The 21,006-nt window shown below is 52.0% G+C and overlaps 1 protein-coding gene across 1 annotated transcript; it reads right to left on the bottom strand.

Moving 5' to 3' along the window:
• Positions 1 to 1,701: 1,701 nt before the first annotated feature.
• LOC125910245 (A disintegrin and metalloproteinase with thrombospondin motifs 17-like) lies at positions 1,702 to 19,990 on the bottom strand. Its single transcript, XM_049614012.1, has 3 exons — positions 19,846 to 19,990; positions 5,738 to 5,915; positions 1,702 to 4,610 (listed from the first exon to the last, which is right to left on the bottom strand). The coding sequence occupies exons 1-3, from the start codon at positions 19,918 to 19,920 to the stop codon at positions 4,441 to 4,443; spliced, it is 423 nt and encodes a 140-aa protein (XP_049469969.1). The 5' UTR covers positions 19,921 to 19,990; the 3' UTR covers positions 1,702 to 4,440.
• Between the last annotated feature and the right edge of the window lie 1,016 nt (positions 19,991 to 21,006).

Below are 21,006 nucleotides of genomic sequence, written 5' to 3'. Positions count from 1 at the left end.
TTCCTGTGGGCTTGCCTGTGCACATGGAGAGGTCGTGTATATATATGGAGGTCAAGGGAGAGGTCAGGGCCAAAGATGTTCATTTGGGAGATACCAGAATGTGCATGGTTGTCAAAGTCTCAGGTCTGGGTGACATAGCCTAGGGATAAAGTATATAGAGAGATGGAGGTTAGGGCTGAGCCCTGGGGCATTCCATCACATAGAGTTGGCAGGAAAGGAGATCTAGGAAGGAGTTGGAGGAGGACAAAAGTCAGGACACAGTGGGTCCATAGACAGAAGAGGATGACCCAAAGGAGAGGGCTGCTGAGGACAGGTGTGAAAACGTCTGTGCAATGGGATACCTGAAGGTCAGGTGACCTGAGAATAGTGTTAGTGCAGCACAGGGGGCAGTGCCAGTGGTCTGGAGAGTTCATGGAAATTCCAACCCTAACCCTTCTAGCCTGTGTCCAGAGGTCAATCAACGAACCCACAAAGGAAGTCCTGACCTTTCCCTCCTTGGAGTTCCTGCAGCTCTAGCTCATTCTCTGTTGTTCTGAACTCCAGGCTTGTCGGCTCAATGGGGCTGTGGGCTTCTGAGCTGGTCTTTTGTTCTTTTGTGTTCCATCAGTTCCAGGGAGTGCTTGGTTCCTACTAGAAACCCACTCAACACTTGCTGATTGAGCGCTTGTCAATTTCACCCAAGAAATTGAAATGGCTGAGGACCACCCCAGAGTCTAAGCGGCTTATGGAGAAATCACAAACCATCAGGGCTGTTAGAAGTTCTAGAGAGATCAGAACTCAGAGAAAGGAGGAGAAGATACAGGTGCCTGAGGTAGATGGCTGATCATCAATGAGAATTAAGACAAGCAACAGCTTTCCTAGCAACTGGGGGGCCGTGGGCAGTTTGTCATCTGTTAAACAGTCTTTATTTCACGAGATTTCTGGGGGCTGCTCCAATGTTAAAAGGAAATGCTGTCTGTCGAATGGAGTTCCAAGTTCTTGGCTGGGGAGCTCTTTCTCCTTGATGCCAGGAGGAGATGAGACCCTGTGTAAATTTTGAGTAGTTACATGAGGTCATGTAACTACTCCCATGAGAAGGAGAGGTGACATCCCTGCTCCTGGTCAGGCCAAGACAGGGTCCCAATAACTGCAGCAATCTCAGTTATGGTGGTGTAGTACCCTTGCTGTGTCCTCAGTCTGGGACGATGGTGGGGCCAGGACCCCTGCTCACACCTGCACGAAGAGGGGAGCTGTATGGACCATCAGCAGGGTTGAAGACGGGGGTGCTAAAGACAGACAAGCAGGGTTGCAGGGAGCAGGTGCCTATTCTGACACGACCAGGGCTGGAGCTCTGAGGGGTCCCCTGCAGCAGGGGTCACTGCACCCCCATGGTGCACGGGCGTCTCCGTGAGCGAGGTGGCTGCTGTTCTGCATCAGACACAGACTGACAGCACAGCTGCCAGACCCTCATGTCCCCACCCGCGGTTTTGCAACCACACAGGGGTGAGGCCTGGGACGGAATGATTTGTTAGTGCTCACGCAGGGAGACACAGCCACCCGCCAGAACTGCATTTACCAGCGACCTCTGACCCTGTCCACAGCTGTGGTCGGGACGCTGTTCCAGGCAAGCTATGTGACCACTCGCAGAAGGACAGGCCTCCCTCTGTCAGCCCCGGAGGACTGGTTTTTGTCTCGTACTCCACAGACAGCTTAAAATTGTTATGGAAAAACATTTTATTAACATGTTCAACTCACTTCCAATGAAATGATTAATTTTTCATTTACAGTGGTGTCCAATGTTTGTCTTCTGTTCTTTTTTTTTCTTTCAAAACCAGCACCAAAAAGTAAAACAAAAATACCATGGGTACAGTACGTAATGTAAGTTAACTAATGGAAAATATATACATTTGACTCTGAAATGGAGAAAAGAGAACAAAGCAATGAGATTATTGCTGCTGAGGATCTTTCCCTGTGTTCTGATAATGTCAAGCCATGGTCAGGTGAGAGGGCTTCATTCGCACCCACAAAAGTAGCACCATAAGGTCGTAAGACTCTGTCGTTAGTAACGCGTTTGTGCAATCAAAAAGGTACAGTACTTGAGTGACAGTACAGGGTATTGTGAATAAAGAAACGTCACTGTTGTGATCACAGGGTTTCAATGTCTTCTGTACAAAGTGGAACAAGAGTGCCATCATGGCTTCGCCAAAATCAATCATTGCTTGTGCCATGAACAGAAGGCGGGCTGGTGAATTTCAGAGCAGCAAGTGCCAGCATGAGCTAAAGGAGGTCAGAGAGACATGGACTCTGGGGGAACCAGTGGGTGTTCGATAATAATGAAATCAATTATTTGCATTTTGAGAGGGTGGGGCCCTTGCCAGATGCATCCAGTTGATATAGTCAAGGTAGCCAGTCGGGGGGAATATTCAGAGGCATCCGAGAAAGTGCTAGCCTAGGGGCATGTACATGCCCAGCTTGGGCGGGCCCCGTGGGTTCCTTAGCTGGCTGCCCTGGCTCAGCTCCTCAGCCCCCGAGGCTGCTATCTTTCTGACATTACATGGTGAAGCACAGCCCATTTTGGAACCCTAGCTCCCCAAGAATTTGAGAGTTTTGCAGAAATGGGGTTTGGGGGAGTCTGTCAGTGGCCAAGCCTGAGCTGGGGAGGACAGCGTTTTGCATAGGCTGTGCTGCAACACTGACGGGGTTTACACTGCAGGGTGGATCGCGCTATCCTGGCACTCTCTCAATCAGAGCACCCAAGCAAGCTTCTCAAATACTTCTCGTTGATTCAAGAGGAACCGCACAAATCTCTTGTCATCCCTACCACGTCTCTATCTCTGGAATATTAGAAATCATAAATTGAAACAGCCTGTAAGACGGGGTTGAGAAGGCAGGAGATTTTCTTTTTGTTTTCTTTCTGATTTAAGCTAATGGACCCTAAAGTTGTGACATCATCAAAAACCAAAGCAGATACATAAACACAGCACCAATAAATCAGGAAGAACTTGGAGATGATCCCTGGGACATTGGCATAAGTGAGATTCCCCCGTCTGCAATAAGGGAGAAGGTGGGTTTGTCATGGTAAAGTCCTTGAACATAAGCACCCATCAAACACCCACCAAGCTGGTGAGCAAAACAGGTCTCCTGGCATCTAGGGTCTTTCTCTCCCAGCTCCCAAAGCGGGCAGGGTCCTACCATCTTCTGTGTTCTTGTCATTTCCTCAGACTTCTAGACAGGGCACAGCTCTGTTTTGATAGGTTGCGGGAGGGAAAGACTTTCTTCGTGCTTTTCTGAGGGTCATCCTTGTCTTACTAAGAAGATGGGTCAATACCGACAGCATGACAATAATGGGTCCCCCAAGGTCTGGGCTGTGGGAAGGCTCGGTGCTTGTGCAGTGATCCCGGCCCCCCAGGCCGAGGGGCTTCTGGAGGAAACCAGTCCCATGCCAGGGCAAAGGAGGCAGAGCTTCTAAAAAGAATCAACTTCAGATAGATGGCCAAGGTCAATGGGAAGCCACGTCTAAGGTGCAAAGCTTTATGAAGTACTGACAAGAGTGGAGGCCCCCAGAATGTGGAGGGGCCACACACCCCTGACAAAGCTGTCCTGAGCTCACCTTTATGCCAGGGAACAGTCCCATCACCCAAATGAACAGATGTCCCATTTCATAGCACCTCGAAGAAAGACTTTTCTGTTTCCCTATGTGGTGGACAGTAAGAGTATACAAATTAGATGCCTGCCCAAACCCAAACACTTGCAGAATATTCTCCCCAACACAGGTTTTTACGCAAAACTATGTGGCCCTGGTGTCTTTGGCTGATACAGATTCAGACTGTCAGGGACAAGACTTCCAAGAGAAGGCCCAGGATCTAGAGAACACCTTTTCAGAGATGAGCTGAGAGGCTAAGTGCTGACCCTGGCCCTCTTGGGGGGAGCCATTGGCAGAGGCTCACTGACATCTGTCCTTCTTTCCGGGGTGTCACCGGCTTTCAGAATAAAGCCTGTTTGAACGTGGAATGTCTCACTGGGGGGATAGTCCCCCTGCCCCCGGCACATCAAGCACCGGGAATTCAATCGTCAAAAGAAAGCTGGACAGACGCGCTCAGTGACGTCTCTTTCTTTTGACAACTGTCTGTCAGAGGTGTTCCCTTTGAGGTACACAGAACCTTAGAAATTACAATAATTTTGTGACTCATGCCTATTTTTTTCCTTACCGGAGAAAGCCATCCAGTGGCCATTAACAATATATTAAGTACAAAAGCACTAACAGCAAATGTCAAGTCCACGCTCAAGTTCTATGCGATTGGATTCTCGGGACAGCCTGGTGGGGGGAGCAGCGCTGTGCTCTGGGGGAGGGGGGTCCCGGCCGCAGGACTGGTGCGCTCTTGGGTAGGGAGGCTTTCAACGAGCCATGTCATCAGGATTCAGGCCTCGCGCTGGCGCGTCGAGGGACCCTTGGGCCACGTGTCATGAGCTTGGTGGCGGTGGCAGCGGCTGGCGCATCTTGTTCGCATAGAAGTCCCTGCACGTCTGGCAGCAGCGCTGGTACCACCGCATGTCCTGACAGAGGTTCTTTTCTCGGATGACCCGGCAGTACACTGTCCACTGGTCCCGCGTACATTTGTAGGTCAGAGCGGCTACAGGGACGGTGGAAACAGAAAGCCCAGGGGTTACGGATGGCCCAGGGACATCAGGATGCCTGCGCAGGGGCGGCCTGTGGTCTGACACACTCCGGAGCTGCCCTCACCGACAAGCACACCGGAGCCTTGCGCAAACGGAGGAAATACACCCCCTGCCGGGGCCACGGGATGCCGCTGTTTTCGACAGGGGACACGCTCCTGTGTCTAACCCGACCCCTTGGCAGAGCATGGGTCTGCCTGCTGCTTCCTCAGGGCCAGGGCACTGTGCACCCTGCTTCTCACCTAAGTGGCACTTGCTGTTATTTTTTGGAGAAGGACACCATCGTTGCTGGCATTCATAAAACAGAACGGCACGGGGCGGTGGACATCAAAGGGCCACCAAAGCATAAGCTCGTAGCCTAAGCAAGTGGCCCGAATCTCCTTCAGGGTCATCCTGCAGAGAGAATGTCCTGCCTGAGGGAGGTCTCTGGAGCATACCAAGGAGGTGTGTGCATGCAAAAGCCCGGGGTGCCCCTCTGCCAGTTCAAAGACCCTCCAGTGAAGCAACTTAGAAACCCTCTTCATTCTGGCTGTGTTCCAGTGTTAGGGAAAGGGGCTCTGGGTAGGAAAATATTCCTCAGGGATTTCTATTTGGAAAAGTGGACACCGTCAAAAGGAATCACCAGATTAGTGTTAAATGCTCCTCTTCTCCCTCCTGTGCCACTGAATTAATACTCCACCCTATCAACACCTCTGTTTTCTTCTCAAGTGTTAGCTTGGGGAGCATCCCATGCGAACGTCACCGAGGCTTCGTGAATGTCGCCCCAGCTCCTTCACTTCTGGAAGAACGCACCTCCCTTTGCCCTCCTCGTGCACAGGAGCCCAAAAACATTAACTGAAGACCACCCTCCCGTGTTCCTCATTGTTGGCAGAGGGACTAAGCGGGACGCTTGAGCCGTTGTTGTGTTTGAGGTTGCCGCTAGCAGACGTCTTTTTCATGACAAGGAACGAAATTCCACCTCGGAAACCTCTAACCTTCTACAGAGCTGACAAAAGACCTCTTCAGGGCTCAGCTAGGGCCCAAAGGGGGCTTTCTGGCTTACAGAACTCCCACCTCCCCACCCCAGAAACCGGGGGCCACTCACCGAGGCGAGGGGAGGTGATGGTGTTCACGTTGATCTTGTCATTGCAGACCTCCTGGTGGCACTGTCTGTAGGCTGCTGGCTTCGAGAGGGCGGGGCACTCGTTGCCATGGCGGCCGGTGACCTTGTGCATGCACTGTACTACGCGGGACTGGAGGCCCTTCCCACAGGTTGAGGAGCACTGCCAGATACAGGGACAGCCTGAGCTGGGGGCCTAACCTACACCCAGGAGTCCTTGACAATGGCTTTGCAATGCAGCTGCCCCTCGGTGTCATTCCCAGGGGCTTGGAATAATGCGGGACAAGGGGCTTCACTGCATCCCAGGTGTCTGACAGAAACCTGCTTCGAGATGTTACGGACTGAATGTCTTTTGTCTCCCCAAATCCCTAACTCCCAATGGGATCGTATTTGAAGGTGGGGCTTTTGGGAGGTAGTTAGGTTTAGATGAGGGTATGAGGGCAGAGCCTCCATGATGAGAACTGTGTCTTTATAAAGAGGAAGAGAGACCAGAGTCTGTCTTTCCCCCGTGTGAGGACACGGCCAGGACACGGGCCCTCACCAAGAAACAAATCTGCTAGCACCTTGACCTTAGACTTCTCAGCCTCCAGAATCATAAGAACTAAATGTCTGTGGTTTAAGCCCCCTAGTCTATGGAGTTTCACCCCAGCAGCCTGAGCTAAGATGCAAGACAGTTGCTAAAACATTAATGTATGAGGCCTGCATTTCACTTCCCACCCTCTCTACTCCCATTCCCAGCAGAGAGCTGGGCTTTTGAAATCCTTGAGACAGTGGACAGGGTGGCCTGATGGCACCCAGGAGGCACTGGGCCTGATGACCAAGTGGGTCTTCCCCAGTGCTTTGTGCTGTGGGAGGCTCTGGGGTCTTTGCCTGGTCTTGGTTGTGGAGGGGAGCTCAGGCATGAGTGGGGTCAAATTTCCCGCAAGCCTGGAGGGTCGGGGCTCAGAATCAAGGTGGAGAAAACGAAGCACAATCTTTTTTTTTGCATCACAGAGTCAAGGAATCTCATACTGTTTGTGGCTGACAGCTTTAACTCAGACACCAAATCCCGGGCTGCTGGTAGACCTGGGTTTGCTAAAACCCGCCTGGCGTAGCTCAGCAGACATCCCAGGTTCCCAGTGAGTGGACTCGGTAGGACTTTCCCAAGTCCTGTCTCTCTTTGCATCCCTTTAAAGTGCTCCACAGGGAGACTGTCAGCGACTCAGCTCCGCCACCCTGATCCTGCTCTCCGAACTCCTGGGCACTTGCACGCTCTCCCAGGGGCCCTTGGAACTGTCTCTCCAATAAGCTGGTCGCTTCCAGCCAGAGAGTCAGGTTCCTATGCACTTTCTCCCCATCTGGTGTCCCCTAGCGCCCACACAACCCGTGATTTATGGGGTTCTGAGAGCACTCTGCAAAACTTTAATAAAGCAAAGGCCTCAGGTGCAATAGCCCAGCTGGAGTTAATACCGGCACCTCGGGGTGGAGAAAGGAGAGCGGGGCCTGCCCTCCGAATGCCACATGCGGTGACGACGCCAGGTGCCGTCCGGAGAGTGTGCCTCCCTGTCTCCTCCTCTTTGGGCCGGACCTTGGCCTGTGCTGGAAGGAGGACCTTCCCTCCAGGGGTCTGCGAGGAGTCACCAGGCACAGGCTTGATGGGAGACTGCTGGTACCATTTGTGACCACGTGGGCACTGTCTGCTCCGCAAAGAGCTTTTGTGTGCCAGGTGAATTCCTCTGCAGAATCATGTGGGGTTTTTGTTTTTGTTTTCACTTTAGAAGGATAAAGAGGCTCAGAGGGAATGGTGCTCTGAAGGGGTCTTTGCAAATCAAAAAGGAGGTGGGAAAACCACAAGTGACACCCACTGTGGGCTCTGGCATGTTCAAACCAGAACAGGCACGCTCCCCAACAGGCAAGGCGGGCCCCAGGGCCCCTGCTTTGTGTCTTGCTTCACATCCTATCTTCTGGATACACTAGGCATGGGCTGCTTGTGGGCTTGAGAATTCATTGTGCATTAATGGATGCAGATTTCTGGGCCCCACCCTAAACCTTGGGGGTTGGCACTGGAGCACAAGGGAAGTTTGAGGACTGCTGAGGTGGAGGAGTGAGGTCACATGAGGAGGTCCCACCAACAGGAGACCTTAAACTTAGGACGGCTGCCATAGCAGCAGGACTTATACCTGGGGGGCCTCTGGGGGGGCGGGGAGCTGACAGCAGGTTGGGATCTGTTCTTGGGATTACCTGGTGAGCTTCTAAAAACCTCGGTGTCCCAGGACAATCAATCAATATATGTAGAAGGGGCACCCACAACTGAGAACCTCTGATTTATCCTGAACTTCTGCCCAGTGGCCTGTGTAGTGGAATGAGCTCTCTCTTCTTACAACTGAAGTAGTTGAATATTCATATACAAATACCGTAAAACCTTGGATTGTAACTTGTTCTTCTAGTGCTCTGCAAGATGAGCAAACATTTCTAATAAGTTAAAATTTTTTTTAATGTTTATTTATTTTTGAGACAGAGAAAGACAGGGTGTGAGCAGCAGAGGGGCAGACAAAGAGGGAGACACAGAATCCGAAGCAGGCTCCAGGCTCTGAGCTGTCAGCACAGAGCCTGACATGGGGCTGGAACTCACGAATCACGAGATCATGACCTGAGCCGAAGTCAGACGGACACTCAACTGACTGAGCCACCCAGGCGCCCCTATTATATACCTTTAAATATGAATGTGTAACTACCTGAATAAATTATGTAGTTTATGGAGACATTTGACTAGTCCACCTATACCATTAAAGGTTTTTTATATGTAAGGTGGTTGTAAAATCAAAACAATAAAATAAAATCTACTTCCTGGGAAAATGGGATTACCATGTACTTGGAACCAGATTCCTGTGACTATTTGGCACTCAACTGCCTTTGTGAGGAAAAGAGGTATCTGCAGGCTGATCTACAAGTGACTTCAACATCCTTTTTCTCATCGGATCTTGACTGCACCATGGGCCCTGGAGCCACCTGCTATAGGAGACACACCCGGAAGGAAGAATTAGGAATTACGTGTCTTAATATTCCTTGGAGAGGGGGACCACCCAGGGTGGGACTGGTGGTGGTTGGGGCCCCAGGAAACAGCACAGCCTAATGGAGAAGGTGCCTAAAGCTATGTCTATCTTGCTCCTATGGCACCCCCTGACCGCGAGGTACCCAAAGCCCTGCTGGCTAGGCGGTCGGCCAGGGGTGAGTTACTTCCTGGCCAGGAACCTCAGGAAGTGTTTCGATGTCTTTTGCAGGTGTCATTATTATGTACGTAAAAATCAGGGCAAGAACTCAATCCTGTGGGTCTATTCACACCAAGCGCAAAACTGACAAAGGTCTCTGCCTGAAAATGATCAATGACCATTGTAAAACTCAGGTATTCAGGGTGACCTTGATGGATGGTTTCCTCCTCTGAAAGTTCTTAGTCATGTTTCACATGCTCTGGGGCCAGGAGGTTGGGTGGGGGCAGGGAGAGCATTCATGATGTCCCCCTGCATATGCAGATGGTGTGTTTGCTTATCCTGTGGGTTTGCTTGTAAGGTTCCATAATAAGGTGGAACATTCCACAACAATCTAGAGGCTGCTGGCTACTGAGCTCAGTGGGGGTGTCTGGTCCAAGGTCACACAGTGAGTGAGTGGCAGAGGAGGGACAGGACCCCAGCTGCCCCATTCCATGGACCAAATTCCATCTTCCTGTACGAATTACAGCTTGCACTGGTGGGAGCCTCTATGGGAGCCAGGAAATGAAAAGCTAGGTCACTGCCCAGGTCCACCTCTTATTCATTATCTTTCCTAGTATGGGTCACTGGCCTTTAATTTCCCAGTCTGGAGAAAAGAACTGCTCCATGAGATCATGGAATTCTCTCCAAAGATCCCGCATAGAGACTCAAGGGTCTGTTCTCATGGCTCTCCAGCACCTCTGTGAAGCCGGGCAGGGCCAGGTGACAGGCTGGGGGCCGACCCTCCGCTGCTGTGGGGGCATGTAGGGACCCTGCAGGCCCTGCCCCTCATAGGGATTTGCCTCTCAGATTAGGCTGGGCTAAATTTTAGCTGGAGTCCTAGGAACTCTGCTGTTCCCACAGCGGTGGGCTGTGAAAGGCCTGTACTCATTAAAAAGAACTTTTGAGAACCTTAGAGCATTTGCTTATCCACCTGAATTGTGTGTGAGCCAGCCCCACAGAGGCTGCTTCAATGCCTCAGGTGAGAAGACAAGCACGTAACCAAGTGGCAGGTAAAGAAAGTTCCATTTCAGTCCAGGTGCTGTTAAGCCTGCCCGCCCCTGCCGAACACCCATGGGTAACCACACTCTCCCCGACTGGGGTTTTACTGGGGACAGAGCCATAGGGGCAGCACAGGCCTGTCAGCACACTCCATCCCTGCTTACTCGCTGTGTGACCTCAGGCAAGTTACTTAACCTATCTGAGCCCCAGTTTTTTCATTTGTGGCTTGAGGATAATAAAACTCTCCCTGCAGAATGATTTAGTGATTAGAATCACTTGGACGGGTGACCAGCAGGGAGTCTGGGAGAGAGCGAGCCCTCAACAAGTGCTGCTATTATTATTAACAGTTAGCGCTTGGACAAGAACAGAGAGAGCCGACCAGGGAGTCCCTCAAGCCCAGGAAAACACACTGAGTCACTTGGCCAACTTGCTTAGCTCTCCATGGGGCGGCCATGCCCTGCCTGGCAGCAGGCCGCCACAGACAGGTGTTGCAGGGCCACCCTTGCCCGGCTCCTGGCCCTGATCTGGCAGCTCAGCCAGATGACCTCTGAGAGCACAGTTAGAAGCTGATTTGACCCTGAAGACAAATGTGATTGCAGACAGGTCTGAAGGGTTGCTTTGAACAGCATCCCGTTGTATGTAACTTGAGCTTGCTGCATTCAGGATAACACAGGCGCAGACAATGGGCTCCATATCTGTCTGCCTCCCCTCGGCCTCAATTTTAATTAAACAGTGAGGAGACCACAGTGTCTCCAGATTGCACCGGATTAGCCCCAAGCATTGCTGTGAAGCCATTTTCAGGCTCTTAAAATCCAAGCAAACAGATCTGTAAAAAAACGTATCTGGTCTTGTTAGAAGCACTCTTTCACTGTTGGGTATTTTTTTTTTTTTAGGTCGCTCATTACGTTAACATTTATCGTGACTCCCTGAGACTCGGAAAACAAAGATAGAAATGGAGCAGGGATAAATCCAGCAGAAAAGCTCCCTGCCAGACGACCTGAAGCAGGGTCAGCCCCCTCCCCAGCAAGTGGCCGCAGCCGCACGTCAGAGACTAGGCTTGGTGACCCGCCACCGATCTCAGGGCCCTCCCCTGGCTAGGATGGGGAGTCAAAGACACTTGCAGCGGGAGTTTCACTGGAAAAGCAATAACAAAATCAAAAGTTCTGGTGCACAGAGAGCAAAAGGTTCACGGCAACAAAGAGAAATCTTCAACTTGAATTTACTCATGGGCTTGTGGTGTTAGTTCTGGTGTGGCTATGAAAAAGAGGATTCCCTAAAAGAGTGGGAAGGCCTGTGGTCCCTCAGACCCAAGGACACGGTGGAAGGCTTCCCGCCTCTGCTTCCTTGATGACAATGATGGTGACAATAGCAGTAATAGCAGCCAGGTCCACCTTCTGCATGCCCGCTGAGGGCTGGGCCCTGGACTTAACACCATTCTCGTTAGTCCTTGTTAATCATTCTACTACCAGCGGCTGTGGCCAGGGCAGTGCTCAGAACATAGTAGGTGCACAATAAACACACACCAAATGCGTGAATGGCACCACAAGGAGCACAGGACTGCCTTTCAGAGAGGCCGAATGTGAGGCTTAGGGCGTCCATGTGACTGTTCCCCAGTGACAGCTCCAGGCCCCCCACCCGGCCTCCTCCAGGGCCACACCGCTCCCCGGAGGGGAGGATCCAGGTCTCTGTCACCCCACAGAGGCCTGACCTGATGACATGCTCCACTTCGGTGAGGACTTCCTTCTCTTCACTTCTCGCAGCTATAAAATCACCACTATAAATAACACGGAATCCCAAAGGGGTGTTTTGAGAATTAGCTAAAGGAGGTTGTAAAAACCTCAGGAAGGGGAAAACGCTGCAGGAATGTTTGGTGCTTGCATGAGCCCGGGGTTCCGAAAGGGGCGGGGCGGGGGGGGGGGGGGGGCCTGGCTTCCTCCCCGGGGCTCTGGGGTGAGCAGGAGGCTTGGCAAGGGGGAGCCCTCACCCCATGGTGTAACCGCCCCCACGTTCTCCCGTTCTCCCAGAGCCTGGTGTCTGAGGGGCCAGCCCGCCCCCGGGGCGGGTGTGGATGGCAGAGAATGAGGCAGGGGGTGGGGGAAGAGAATACCCTCCAGATAAAACTCCATTTTGTGTCTGAGAGGCACTTGGCTGGTGAAATGTCAAAAGCTCTTCAAAAGCATTTTTGACAGATTTTCCCCCGACTTGGCATTGAGCAATGCAAACATCGGAAGCTGTTGAAACCTGAAATAGCAGGTTTTAAACAGTAATGAAAATCCCCACTGTCTTTGCTCCAGCCTTGAAACTGGAAATGCTTTCTTAGACACACACACACACACACACACACACACACACACACACACACCCTTCAACTCATACTCCCTCACAAACTGTTTTTCCCTTCTAGCCTCAGCCTTAGCTTCGGGTTTCCCCCAAGTCTCTGAATTTGCAACCTGGCGACCTACAGATTCTGGCTGGGCCACGCCAGCCCGGGAGCCAGAAGGCCAAGTTGACTCCCGAGGAACTGCAAGAGCTCTGGACTGTGCTCTGTGAGCCCGGAGCACAGGGGACTCTGCCTGGCCACTCTGTGTGTCCTTGGGCAGAGGCTGTTATCACTCCGGTAGCTTAGCTCTCCCAGCCCGTCAGTGACTGCGCACAAGATGCTCCACCCCGCTGGAGGAGGCCGGCCCAGGAGCCCAGCAAATGCCGCAGCAGCCCCTCTCCTGCCTCCTAGCCACGCTGTTGCCATGCGCACACACCGGGTCAGGGCACACACTGTTTTATGGGACCTGAACCACATTCAAAGAGCTGCTTTAAGATAACACATATTTGATAGGCCCATGGAAGAAATGGGATTCCACCAGAGATCTGTGGCTGCAGCAGAAGACAATGGCAAAAATAACGAGATGATGATGATGATAGAAACAAGCACCTCCCGGGTGATCTCCCTGTGCCAGGCCTTGGGCTAAGTGCTTTTACAGATGCCCTATAGGGGGGTACCCCTAGACCCAGCTGACAGAGGGTGATGCTGGTTCAAGTTTACAGGAGGCCACAGCCCAGTGGGGGGTGTGGACCTGTGTCATCCTGACCGTCTGCCCTACTTTAGGGTCACTGACGTAGCATGTGTCGAAACAAAAGTGTTCCTTAGGGGCAGCATCTCCTCTGATTCAATGACTAGGTCCAGGTAGTGGTTAAAACCCAGGCTGCAATGCAGGGGGAGCCACCCCCTCTCTCGGATCCCTTGCTCCACACCAAGGCAGCTGGTTTGACAAAGGACACCACTAGGTGAATGGACGGGTCAGAGGCATCAGCTATTATTCAGCTCACTTCATGCAGGCACCTCTCCTCGCAATTTCCGGTGACTCTGCTGCTCTACAGCAAGCCCATTTCTCTCACATGAGCAGGTATGGGTCCTGGACTTTTCTCTGCAAGTCCACGACCCAGTGGCAGGCTCTTTTCACCCACTCAAAGTGCTCCACACCGAGGGGGTATTCTGCCCTCTCTCCCTTCTGCCCCTGCCTGAAACGCGTTGAGATCTGATGACCTTCCTTTCATTGGCTGCTTATGCTCCTCAGAGTAATGTCAAATAGAGAGAGAATTGGCTTATCTGTCTCTTCGCCCACAGTGCTGGCTGCCCGCTGGCTGCCCCAGAGAAGGGCCCTGATATCCCCAATGTCTCACATACTTCCTCTTTGATGTGCAAGTTTCTTTTAATAAGGACTCAACTTTTTATTTCACAAATAAGGGTAGACAACATGTAGGACCGCAGATAGAGGCAAGGGATTGCCATTATGTCAATGACTGATACAAAGCCCTTGGAGAGCAGGTTTAGATGGGGGGTGGTGTGGAGAGAGAGCAGGGAGATACTTGACTTGTTTTTTTTGGGAGGGGGGTGGATCAGTCGGTTGAGTGTCCGACTTCAGCTCAGGTCATGATCTCGCGGTTCATGAGTTTGAGCCTTGCATCAGACTCTGTGCTGTCAGTGCAGAGCCGGCTTCAGATCCTCTGTCCCCCTCTCTCTGGCCCTCCCCCCCTTGTACTCTCTCAAAAATAAATATTAAAAACAAAGCAAAACAAGGGCAGGTAGACACTTGACTTTATACCAAGCATATGCCTATGACGATTAGAGCTGCAGGCCATAGGTCATCTCCTACCCGTTTCAGGTTAGGAATCTAAGCCTCTGAGGTTATTATGCACCTGGAAGAAAGGTGAATTAAGAGCCAGAAGGCAGGGACCAGACTCTTAGCCCTGCTATTTTCTAGCTGTGGGACTTTGGGGAAAAAAGCCACATCACCACTCTGAGTCAGTTTTCTCATCTGTAAAATGAGGATGGGGTCAAATGAGATAATGAGTGAATGTGCTTTGTAAATTTTAAAGCACTGGTGTATGTCAGGGGCCACTGTCACTGGTCCCAACAGGAGCAGTGTCACCCCCTGCCAGCATCCCCATCCACAGTTTTCCCAGGAAGAGGCTGCCTGGGTCCCATAGCACTGTGCTCATACTGGCCCAGTGGGACTCAGGGTGGCCTTCTGCAGTTGGCTCCCTGTCGGTCTGTACCTTGGATGGGTCACTATCCACTCTCATACCCCCAGGGCCCAGAGCGGGTTTTCTGGCACAGATCGGGAGCTCAGGAAATGCTGGTTGAATCCCAGAGTCTTGGCTGCAGGCCCCCAGCTTGGCAGGCAGGCCAGCCTTGCAGAGTGGGGAGTGGGGTCAGACCCCACCAAAACAGGTGCAAGCTTTGGAAGTGGTGTGGGCTGAAAAACTTCCCGTAACAAGCCCCTCTCGCGATGCAAGGTCTGTTCATTGCTAAGGCCATGGAGCTGAAACCCCCATCTCCCTGCCTAGAGCACAGTAAGGCCTCCACCACTGAGTGAGAGGCTCTCCCAGACTTCTTGGGGGTCTGCAGCTCACACACTCTTCATGCTTATTTCTTCCTTTGACCTCCTATGGCCCCTGGGAGGTGCTGTGATTTCCACATCAGTCTGGGGCTCGGGTTTGAGGGGCACACCTGGGGCCTGACTGAGGCCTTGGAGTTAGACCAGCCCCCTTCCATGGGACCTTCGCAGGCACCAGGAAGTCAACGGTCACTTTGATCTCTTCAGTGAAAGGGAAGAGCCATACTCTTAACACAGACAGCCAACGGTTTTCTTTAAAAACACCATCATGATCCCTCCAGAATAATTTGTTTCTAATTAGAAACATCCCGTCATTTCAGCGGTGATTAATGCCTCTGGTCTTGAAACTGAAACATCTCAACTTTTGATCAAAAGTCATGCTATTCTAGAAAGAAATGCGATTTCCTCCTCTCCCATTTTAAGTGACGTCTCCCTCCCCCCGGGTTGAATACCCAGCAGTTAGCGGGTGAAAACAATGATTTGCACAGATCTGGAAATAGCTAATATCCCAGGAGGGTAGCCAGCTGCAGGCCATTTTTCAAACATGGCAGAGCAGTAATAATGCCCTCAGCAGGGATGGGAATGTGAAGCCTGTCCCTCATATGGGACCCCGGTTACGGTTCAGTCATTTGCTGAGGCTGGGGGAAGGGGAGGGGCCCTGCCTTCCCCAGGTTCTGGGTGTTGTTCTCAGGCACCCTCACCCAGCTACAGGAAGGGATGGGTGCCAGCCCCTTCTCAGGGGTGACTGGTCCTTCTTATTTCAGTGAGTGCAGGATGGCACCTGTGGAATGTCCATGGACTGGCTGGTCCCTCACCTCCCTGGAGACGGCTTATCTTTCTCAACGGCACCCGTGGGGCCAAGTAACAGGAGACTGCTTGGATGCAAAATGTCAAAGCTTCCAGACACACTGATGCCCTGACGGCCCTTGAAATTCTATTGACTTTCCTTTGGGGCAACTTGTGTGAAGCCTTCAAAGTCTGGAATGTGGGGAGGTTTGGAGGCTGGTTACAATGGAGAGGGTTTAAAAGTGCACTGACCCTTGGGGCGACTGGGTGGCTCAGTCAGTTAAGTGTCCAACTCTTGACTTCTGCTCGTCATGATCTTGCGGTTCGTGAGTTCAAGCCCTGCATCCAGCTCTGTGCTCACAGTGTGGTGCCTGCTTGGGATTCTCTCTCTCTCTTCTCTCTCTGCCCCTCCTGAGCTTGTTTTCTCTCTCTCTCTCTCTCTCAAGAAAATAAACTTAAAAAAAAATGCACCCACCCCAGGCATGCAACAAGGGGACGGTGCACAAGCTGCAGAGCGGAGACAAGATGTTACTCACAAAGCACATTTAGTCTGAATAAGTGAAAATGTCAGGGTAAGAACCATCCAGTGGAATCCACCAACACTGACCTGATCACCCAGTGAGAGAGGACAAGTATCCCCACGGGATCCTTTCCACTTCTCCAGAGAAGAAATGGGGAAAAACCATGGGCAGATTTCTATTAACTGTACAGATTTCTGTAACTGTGCATGCCAGCCCACCCAGGGATGGCGGTGGCAGGAGGGAGTGGTGGTGAGGCAAACAGGGTGAGGGTCCCACGGCTGAGTTCTGTGCTGTTCCTGCCCCACCACACTTGCTCCCAGTATGTTCATGCATGCACAGACTTCCAGTTCAGTGTCTGTGACGAGTTTTCAGCTTGGGAGAACGAGCCTGCGCCTGGGTCCTGGTTCTGGCCAGATGTGCTGGGGAGGGGGCCGGTGGCACCCACAAATGCTGAGTACTCTCTCCAAAGGCTTTGTGCACACCAATCAGATGCCAGAAGATACCAGCCCTGGATGGCAGCCGAGATCATTCCGTTCCATTATTCTTTCTTGTTTTTACTTTCCTTGATCAGGGATAACTGATCAAGCTGGCTGTGGTAAAAAGTGGGCACGGTGGCCTTCTAATGCCTTCCTTTCCAGAAAGCTGGGAGGTGTTATTTGCCATGGTCTGGCTACTAGAGAAGCAGGCCAGCTAACAGCTCTACCTGGTGGGCTGTGTGTGGGAGTTGGCTGGACCACATACCAGCGTCCTCAGCCAAGGAAGTGCCCCTGAACATCGGAGGAGGGAAAGCCTGAGCTACTAGATCTGGGGCAGTGCCGTGCTAAGCTTCTCAGGCACTAGTCACATTCATTTTCTGGTGTTCTGCAGCTCCTAGTGCCAGGAAGCTCATGGTACTTCAGGAAACAAAAGTGTCCCTCTGGTTCTCAAAACCAGATGGCTATAACGGCTGGAGAAAGCCAAGCCCTGGAGAGCCAACGAACATGTGTAGGGCATGCTGTGGCTCAAAGGCACCGTCACGGGGACTCCGCAGCCCTTCTCGTTCTGTGTCCACTGGTTGGATTGAGCTCTGAACTGGGGTTCAGGAGATTGGACTCTGCCAGAGGGGTGTGGGCACGCCACTCAATCTTGGAGCATCTATTGCTTCTTCAGTGAACCAGGGCTAATGACCCTGGCTGCAGGGCACAGGTACAGAGGTAAACCTCAAAGGGGAAACGATGCCAGGTGCCTTCAGACCCTGATGGGTGCACACAGCCCAGGCCCTAACTGACCACTCCTCCCCTCTGCTTCCTGCGCAGGGATATCTGTGACCATGGAAGCCACCCATCAGTAGCACAGGATGCACTTAGGGTGGTGACCACTAGGACCCTTCCAATTTCCCGAGTATAATGACCGCTTTATTCCAATCCACACCTGGACTTTTGGAGTCCAGATGATGTTACTTTACTATGTTGGGTAGTTGTCCCTCCACATCTTCTGACAGTTCTGACATAGGACACCCACAAATGTTTTCTTATTGGTTAGAACCCAAGCTGTTGATAGCCTGTTTACGTCAAGCTGGGTCTGACATGCTTGGCTACGAGACGGTTTTGGGTATGGTTGTATAAAAGCCTGGGTACTCCTACTGATAAGACAAAGTTAGATGAGATCAGAATGGGTTAGTCCTGGTACCTGTGCCTCACAATGGTGTGAGCCCTGGGTGATAGGTTTGGGGCAGGAAAACGGGCTGAGATGTCCAAGTGCTGAGTCACATATACTAGCACGTTGAAAGCTCTGAGCGTCTCTGCGAAATGGCCAGGGCCAGTGTTAATGATTCTCCATTTCAGAGATAAAGAGACTGAGAGCCAGACAGATTAAGACACATTAAGTGGTGAGTCAGAGCTGTAACTCAGCCCCTTGACGTCTTTCTCACAGGATTCTAGGTTCTAATGGCACTTTTTTTTGTTTGTTTGTTTTGCAAGAGCCTTCAAGTGAAGTTCAAGTGAGACTTCTTCCAATGATAAGACTCATCCTGGCAACTTCATACTAAGCGTTATTACATTCATGGAGAAACCGGACCTACTGGCCTCGGTTCTATTGCTCTGGTCAGATTTTCTGATCAGGGCGTAAATAAACAGGAGGTGTTTTTGGTCGTCCCCAAATTCGCAGTTATCCAGATGCTGCATTTCAGCACAGACAGCAAACTGGAACCGGAGGAATTTGGCTTTTATGCACTCCAATAGTTTGCAGGAGTTTGTATTCAGACTTGTGGGAAGGTGGCCATTTGGGTACCAGATTTGGGGAAGTTTTGCTTTCCAATGGCCAAAGCATCTCTCCTTCCATAAAGCAGAGTCACAAACCAAGAAAGGTACTGCCTGGGCCAGGCAGGTAAATCAAAATGCATAGTGGCTGGAGGAGCCTGGGGAGAGGCTGGAGGACCAGGGTCTGGGGGAAGGTACCAGGCCTGCTTGGCCCCAGTTCGTGGTGGCCACGTGAGGACGCAGGCCACATTGCCCTGTTGCCAGATTTCCAGACGGGGGCCCATCTCCAGACTTTCAGGTGGAATTGTCCTGTTTTTAAATGTTAGTAACTAATTCTAAAATGTTTAAGACATTGTGCAGGCCATGCAAACACCGGAGGCTCTCGGGCCATCAGTGTGCAACCCAGGAGTGAAGAGGCATCGAGAGAAACAAACAGGGAGTTTTCAGTTGCTAAGACCAAAAAGAAACACAAACACACTCTAGGCTGTCATTAGAAATTTTCTTAGAAAATCTGACATTAGCAAATGTCACTAGAAATTCTATAGCTGTTGGGGCACCTGGGTGGCTCAGTCGGTTGAGCATCTGACTTCTGGTTTCAGCTCAGGTGGTCACCTTGCAGCTTTGTGAGATGGATCCCTGCATCCCATCCCAGCTTTGTGAGAATCCGCTTGGGATTCTCTCTCCCTCTCTCTCCGCCCCTCCCCGACTCCCGCTGTCTCTCTCAAAATAAACAAACTTAAAAAAAAAAAGAAATTCTACAGGTGTTGGGAAAATGTTCTTTAGAAGGTGTACTGGCTGGGGCTCACATGTGATGACTTAGCTCAGCCCCTGGTAAACAGGCTTTAGAGGTAACAGGTTGACAGATACCAGGTGAATGAGCAAAAGAAGGGCTAAGCAGGAAAGAAGTTTTTATATCGGGTTTACATTCCTGTGCTATTTAAGCCTCTCTGTCCCCCAGGGGTGCAGGCCAGGCTCTGGAAGAAGGCTCTTCCTTTCTGCCACCCCCAAGGCTCATACCTATCCGCCCCTGCATCATCCAGGCCCTCACCCAAGGGTCCTGAAGTGAATGGAAGTGTTGTTTGCCCATGAGCCCCCTCCACATTTGCCTCAGCCAAGGCTCCTGTGTGTTCACAAGGCTTTTGCCATGGCCGGCGGCCAAGTCCCCCGCAGGATGCTGGGGCACAGCCAGCACGCAGCACAGGACAGCCAACTGGCACCCGGAGCACCCTGCTTCGTGCTGCGGGGGGGCGTTCGGTTTCCTTCCCACTGCATGCAGCCTGGGGTCACCGGCAGGTGCACAGCTTGGAGAGAAAGCGCACTTGCCTGGGTAGACTGGGACCGCCTCGTTGAATCGAGGCGCGTGGTGAGATCTGAGCTCCTGTTTCTAGAGTTCCCTGCAGGGTGGAAACGCAGGCGCGCTGGACTCACCTTGGACCAGTCCCCGGTTTTCCACTCGTAGCAGCCTGAGTAGTCCTCGCACGCCTCCTCTGCTTTCGGCCTCATGGACGCGTCGCATTTTCCTTGCGAGTTGGTGCACGTCACAGTTCGCTTTTGGGTCCCTTTACCACAGGTGGCAGAGCACTGCAAGACACCGGTTGGATGTTTAATCTGGTCTGATTCAGCTCAAGTTCATCAATGCTTGTTAAGTCGCTCCTATGTGCCAGACCCAGTTCTGGGGACGCAAGGGTGAAAAGGATCCTGGTCTTCCGGAGTCTGATGCACCTGGTCCCTTTTGTGACTCCAGATAAGTGGCTGGTGATGGGGGGAGTAGGGAGAGCTCAGGGGCACCCAGAAGACCAAACTAAGAATTTAGTGGCCTACTGCCAGGTCCCAAAGACCAATGCAGTGAGTTCAAGGGGCAAATGCTGCTGAGGACAGACACCAAAGCAAAGATGTGTGAGGCCCCTGGCTCCTCCCGGCTGGCCTGCAGCTATATGCACTCTGTCTGGACCAGCCTGGGGCAAAGGCACAGGTCCAGGGTGGAGAAGGGGGGAGACGCAAAGCCAGGCCACAGGTGACTTTCACGTCAGGCAGGTGGCAAGCTCTTGCAGAGAGCCACAATGACTGTTTTAAGCATGGATGCCAAGAGTGTGATGGAGCCATGTTCCCTGTGGCATTTTACTTTACTTCTTGGGAGACACTTCGAGAGACAGTGTGGGGACGGGGCCCAAGTAGGGCCTGAGGAATGACAAATCATGGGTGAGTCCTGAGAGAGGTCAAGATTCCCATTCCCCCAGGCAGCAAGATACACTGAGTTAGGGATGAGAGATGGAGTGACAAGATGTAAATAGTGCGGTCCTGCGGGGTGTATCTGGAGCCTTCTCCCCGTGAGCTCAGGGAGGGACCTCGCCCGGGCTCAAAGAGGGCTTACCCACCTCCACACCAAGCAGAAGGAAGCCCAGGCAGATTTGTGACCTTGGGAGGACAGGTCTGACAGCGTGCATGATCTGGCCAGCAAGAGGAGACATGGCCATAGACCCATGGAGCCCTCCCTCGTATCTGCCGGGTGCGGAAGCCCTGTCCCCACCACGCAAACAAACATGGAACTCTTGGCCACAGGGGGCTGAAGGCGGTGTTCTGCCAAGATGT

This window comes from Panthera uncia (genome assembly GCF_023721935.1).
Source record: "Panthera uncia isolate 11264 chromosome B3 unlocalized genomic scaffold, Puncia_PCG_1.0 HiC_scaffold_1, whole genome shotgun sequence".
In the NCBI taxonomy this organism is placed as follows: Eukaryota; Metazoa; Chordata; class Mammalia; order Carnivora; family Felidae; genus Panthera; species Panthera uncia.
This window is presented reverse-complemented; position numbering and strand designations above follow the sequence as displayed.